The 6,048-nt window shown below is 43.0% G+C and overlaps 1 protein-coding gene across 1 annotated transcript; it reads right to left on the reverse strand.

Annotated features, from left to right (window-relative positions):
* Positions 1-724: 724 nt before the first annotated feature.
* Positions 725-2,884, reverse strand: LOC124651866 (cinnamoyl-CoA reductase 1-like). Its single transcript, XM_047190889.1, has 6 exons — positions 2,667-2,884; positions 2,413-2,582; positions 1,949-2,134; positions 1,682-1,847; positions 1,101-1,290; positions 725-1,018 (listed from the first exon to the last, which is right to left on the reverse strand). Exons 1-6 carry the CDS (start codon positions 2,791-2,793, stop codon positions 826-828), a joined length of 1,032 nt encoding a protein of 343 aa, XP_047046845.1. The 5' UTR covers positions 2,794-2,884; the 3' UTR covers positions 725-825.
* Between the last annotated feature and the right edge of the window lie 3,164 nt (positions 2,885-6,048).

Consider the following 6,048-nt stretch of genomic DNA (forward strand, 5'->3'; position numbering starts at 1 on the left):
GTCTATTAGTTGTTTGATGATGTTCACATATGGATGGGGGCCTGTGCCATTCAAGATGTCTCCATATCATTTGCGTATGGTGTGGGAATTTTCACCTGGAGAACTTGGATGGACGATCGAGTCTACTATGACGATCCCCAAAGATGCACACACGTGACTGGGGTATTTGCTCCGTGTTCGACATCGGCAAGGCTACAAGGTATCTATATGGTGTCATGGCGAGTGGATGTAGCTACACATGGGGTCCGAGGTTTGGTGGCGCTCATTTGAGTACCGTGTTTTAAGCTTCGAGGTGAAAATCATTGGTCTGATCTTTGTTGGTTGTACTAGGCAGTGTCGATGTTTATACATCATTATCTTGTTGAAGGCATTGAGTGGATTATTCTCAGACCCAATATCCAGGGTGAAAAATCAAGATCTAGCCTCTTATGGCTAGATCCAGCGATGGTAACGTTCCATTGTAAAGATGTTTCTTCCGGAGAACCTTTCCTGCAAGCTGTGGGTTGCCTAGGGTGGTTGTTTATGTTGCTGTTATTATGTGCATTTGATCACTCCAACATGAAACTATGATGTCATGTTTTTCTTCTCTAACTTTTTAGCTGCGTGCATCCTCGATGTGTCAACTTGCTATTAATATTTAGGTGTTACAGAGGCCGGATGTACTAGATACCGACTCATATTAATATATTTCCTATTTCTCATCTATTCAGAATGGGCAAACTCATAGGACGGGACACCAGACCGATCCCCTTATTAGTTTCTCATAACACATTCAACTATGTTTGAAGCAGAATACAAAATGAATGCATGATGGTAGTACAATTTTCATTCCAGGATAGGCGGCATGCAGTATAAGTAGGGAAGTCGGCAAGGTTCGCCATTTGAACCGTGAAGAAGGCCTGTTTTTTCGTAAGATTTGATGCTATCCGCCAGCGTCTCCTCCAACTTTCTTGGCTTCCACCCCAAATTCTTTAGTTTATCAGAAGTCACTTCAACTTTATAATCCACATCAACCATCCTGCGAACCCAAGAATAAGTGGTTCAAATCTTTTGTAAGAGATAACTAAGTTATGCCACGGCATTTGTATGATGAGGCTTACTTGTCTGCGTAACTGTAGTTAGGGTACATGGTCTTCAGAATTCCCAACAAATCCTTTAGGTCCATCTGATCGAGTGAGCATATGTATCTCTCTGATGGACCTGCCTTGTTGTACAACAGGAGCAACGCGTCGGCGACATCACGAACGTCTACTATAGGATAGAACTTGTTGTTCATTGTGTCGGGACCTCCTGACACCAGACATATATATAACTTAATTACGCTACATCACAGTAATGGTAAAGTTAAGGCCCATCCTTCAATTTATAGTTCAGCAGGGCATTGTTCCACAGATGTGTTATATTTGTGAACTCATAACCACATTATTACCTGCCCAATTTTTTTTTGAATATCCACAAACAATAAAATTATTTCTCGGTCACTTTCCAAAAATTAAAGATGTCGCCCTCGCATTTGTGAGGTGCTAGTTTTCTTAACTTCATATTTCAATTTACAGTTCAGCAGGCCACATTGTTCCAGTAGAACTGCAATGTTCGATGCCCAAAATTGATTATATATATTTGTGATAAATGGAAAGAAAGAAATGCTGCAGAAAATAGTTTTTGCACTCACAAGACAAACCTTTTAGTATGTAGATGAGGACCTTGCTAGTGGTATTGACTGCCACATGTTGCAACAGAGGGCCCAAAACCAGACCTGGCAAAACTGTGGCGACGTGCAGTCCGTTCTTCAGCCCGTATTCTAGGGCCATTTCTTCAGCCATTGTCTTAGCAAGCGAATACCAGTTCTGCCAACACAAACAAGTATGGATCGCTGCGATTAGTCCTACCTCACTCTAGATAATTACTTGGTGAATGCATTGACCGGCGTTGGTTTCTGAGCGGTGACCTCATTCTCCCTGCACAACTCTTTGTCTGACCAGCAGCTCTCGTCTTTGATTTTATCCTGAGGCCAATCCAGAGTAAAGCAACTAGCGGCAATGGACGAGACGAGGATGAGTTTTTGTACTTTCTTCGCCGAGCAAGCCTTGAGTACGTTCGTGGTGCCCTTCACTGCAGGATCCATCATCTCTTTCTGCACAATATTGTCAAGTTGTCACTAGCAACAGCGGAACGGGTTATCTTAGCGTAAGTATGCAGAAGCACAACAAAGTAGGATTACAGGATCCTATTTTGTGAGAAATTCCAGTCATATTTTTCTACTAGTAAAACAGAACTTCGAGAAGAAATGCATCTCCACATCAGTGACCACTAGCACTCAGTAAGCCAATTCCGAGCTCATACAATGCACTCTTCTATAGTATAACACTAGTTGTATACGTAGCCTCCTGAAGCGAATATGCATGCACTTGCCTGTGGATCAACCATCTTTTGCTCGGGCACCGGAGTAGCGACATGGAAGACGCCCTCGCAGCCGTCGAACGCGGCCGCCACCGTGTCGTAGTCGAGCATGTCCGCCTTTATGAGCTGCAGATTCTCCGGAGCTCCGTCCAGCTGCATCAGGAACGTATTCTTCGCATCACCTGCAAGATGACCAAGATGCAGGAACTCAGCAGTGAGTGATCTGTGTCGTCGGGTCTACTGTCAGTGGTTGGCTGGTTGCATACGTGGGTCGCGAACGGTGGCGTGGACGGCGTAGCCACGGGAGAGGAGCAGCTTGACGAGCCACGACCCTATGAACCCGCCGCCACCGGTCACGCACACGCGGGGCAGCGGCGGGGACAACGTCTCCATCTCCGGCTGTTCTGTCGGAGAATTGGGACGGGACTACGGCAGTAGAGAGGAAAAGGGGCTGCTGGGAGTTCAGGGGAGGGAAAGAATACGGGGAGAAGAGAGTTTTCGTTATCGCTTCTCGCGCGCTGCCTGCCACAGGTTGGTCGGCAGGCACGCTGCACAGCAACACCCGCAGCACATGTCACACACACGGCTCTCCAGTGTCCACATGGACACCGCATGTGCCTGATATCGCAGTATCAACCTAGAACGGTTTAAATTTGTAGGACGGGAAAGAACTTTGATGCACACTAACTGACGAGGCTTAACACTCTCTCGAACTGACCTATTTAAGATTTTCATAACACAAAGTTAGAATAGTTTTAGTGAATAAAGCCATAAAGGTCAAACTTTCTTACATCCTTCCTAGCTCCTCGAGCTGACACCCGTCTCGTGCATCACTACTTATTTGTGATCTAGATCTGGATCTTGATAAGATGCATCCAGTTAACTGGTCAAGTATTGCCCACTTTCATCTTGAAAGAAAAATGAGAAGTCTATAGTAGCTTGCATGCTTCAAAGTTAGATCCGGTGGAAATAAAAAACCGGTTGACTAGATATCTAGAGAGGTTCTGCGTTGTGGCATGCACTATCGGTAGTTTTTTACAGGGTTAGGCCGCAACTGAGCGAAAAGCAACAACGGCGTGCACGAGAGGGAGATCGGTGCGAGATGGCTATATATAGACCATGAAATCTCGGCGGCGTTGCGCGTAAAAGCTGAGGGCCACCTCCCTTCTTTCGTTCACCTTCTTCATTAGCCCAAACCAGAAATCCCAATTTCCTCCCTTTCGACACCGATGGAGGCGAGGATGTAGATCTACCCCTCCGGTAGATTCCTTTTACTCCGGCACCAAACCATTGTCATTCTCTGGAAGAGGTCTTGGTCTTCAACACCGGATCCGCATCGCCATGTGAAGAGGAGGTAGGGGTTGTTATCCTTCTTCTTCGACTCCATCTTGTCTCCATCGTCAGCCATGGCGGAGGTAAACCACACTCTCCCACTCTATTGTCCACCCTAACATAAATCGATTTAGGTAGAAGTATGTGGGGTCGATTTTGTTGTTTCTCATGCTAGAACGCTTTGATTAGGGCAACCGGATCGAGCTTCTTCATCAGGAAGCAACACTCATCCATGTCATTCAGGCGTGGATCATGCTGCTACCAGAGAGAGCAATTAGGTGGGATGCCTTCTTTAGTCTCACCTACAGTCCTACGTTACCACGAGATCAGGAGAGAATAGCAAACTTGAACTACATCTACAACTGCAATGATCTAGAAGTTGTCCAAATGCTTCAGATGAGAAGAGCTAATTTCTATGAACTTGTGAAAACGTTTAGGGAGAGATGACTGCTTCAAGATAGCATCCTCACCTCTGCGGAAGAACAAGTCGCCATATTTCTCCATGATGTGTGTTATAACCAGAGGTTTAGAGTTATCCATAGCACATTAATGAGATTAATGGAGACTATTTCTCGCTAGTTCAAGCCGGGATTTTTTGTAGTTGGAGAACTTAGAGGAGAAACGGTCCAACCACCATTGGGTAGCACACATCCTAAGATCAAGAATAGCTACAAATGGTGGCCATATTTCAGGGTGAGCACTAAATATCTACTTTCATTTTATCATACGAGTACTATGGTCAGAAACATGACTCTCTATTCCTTGCTTGACTGTTGACGATTCTCTTGTCACAACCAGGGTGCTGAAAGAACATTCTTCATCATTTAGGGGAATGAAGCACTACATCATTCATAGTGTGCTAGCTGTTTTGGATTTCGATCTGAAGTTCAGATATGTGCTAGCTCTTTGGCAAGGGTTTGCTCACGATGCAAGCATTCTTGCTGATAGCTTACCTAGGGCCGATGGAAAACAAGTTCAGTTGAAGTAACATACCGTATAATGCCAAAGAATTGTTGAATCTCAGACACTCTAGCCTTAGAGTCACGTTTGATAGGACATTTGCTTTTTTGAAGAATAGGTTCAATGTCCATGACCAAAAACCATTCCACATTTACGAAGTCCAAGTCAAGATGAATCTTTCTTGCTGGATTCTTTGAAATTGGATCTTAGCTTGGGCGAAAATGGCTACATGTAAAAAAATGTTGTTCCTAATGATGGTAAAACCGGCTATGGCGTGGAGCAAGGCAACAATGAAGCCCGAAAAACAAGAGGATGGAGTGGACAAACACAATGTGGGAGGATAGAGCTAATGACATGATGCATACATCTATATTCTTTCTAGTTTATTATGCTAAAATATCATGCATGTTTCTATAGAAGGTTTATCAAAAACTTTTATCAAGTTGCAATTCTTTTAGCTAAGCTATTACAAAAAGGGAAATTTTGCTACATGACACCGTTATTTTATGTCGTTTGCAAAAACACACCGCCCTTTACCATGTACCATTAAAATTTTGTGGCACATTTGCCAGAACACACCACGTGTCCAAAAATGGAAAATTTTGCACTTTTAACTAGCTAGGATGACCATGCTATGACTAGTTCTGAAGAAAAAGTGCAAATTTTTTTGTTTTTAGCGAGGTGGTGTGTTCTCGCAAACATGCCACAAAATTGTAATGGTAGCTGGCAAAGACACAAACGGACGGTATGTTTTGGCAAATGCAAAAAAAATAACGGTATCTTGTAGCAAATTTTCCGTACAAAAAAGAGACTCTCACTCGTTATGTTTAATGATGAATGCATGGTAACTTTTAATCATCTTAAGTAAGCCCTTGTTGATGCACCCACTTTGAAACCACACAAGTATGATGAATCTTTTGACATGATATTAGAACCTAGTCATAATTCCATAGGAGTAACTCTGGGCCAATATGATGGTGATGCTTTCAACATTATTCATTATGAAAGTAAAACTATGAATGAAGCTCAAAGAAAATACCTTATGATTGAGACAGAGCTATTTGTTGTAGTCTATGGATGTGATAAGTTTAGGTCTTACATTTCAGTTCTGAAAGTTAAAGTTCGTACAAATAGCCAAGACTTAAAGGAGATAATACAAAAAAGATGTTAATCTAAGGTTGATTCGATGGATTTTTCTCTTGCAAGAATTTGAATTGCATATGGTCAAGAGAACCCCTGAAGAAGAAAAGGAGGAACTGGATATTATAGAATATAATTGGAAGATGAAAATCATGAAGCAATGCAAATATGTATTCCTCCAGATATGTTCGGAAGATTCACTAAGGTACTTAATTT

This window comes from Lolium rigidum, chromosome 5 (assembly GCF_022539505.1).
Source record: "Lolium rigidum isolate FL_2022 chromosome 5, APGP_CSIRO_Lrig_0.1, whole genome shotgun sequence".
Classification (NCBI taxonomy): domain Eukaryota; kingdom Viridiplantae; phylum Streptophyta; class Magnoliopsida; order Poales; family Poaceae; genus Lolium; species Lolium rigidum.

Bases quoted from the DNA above. Each gene is read 5' to 3' on its own strand.
- LOC124651866 (XM_047190889.1), bottom strand. From the start codon at position 2,793: ATGGAGACGTTGTCCCCGCCGCTGCCCCGCGTGTGCGTGACCGGTGGC. The intron at 1,848-1,948 runs GTCACCGCTCAG...TTGTGTTGGCAG, and splicing joins AGTTGTGCAGGGAGAATGAG to AACTGGTATTCGCTTGCTAA. The intron at 1,019-1,100 runs GTAAGCCTCATC...TTGGGTTCGCAG, and splicing joins AACTACAGTTACGCAGACAA to GATGGTTGATGTGGATTATA.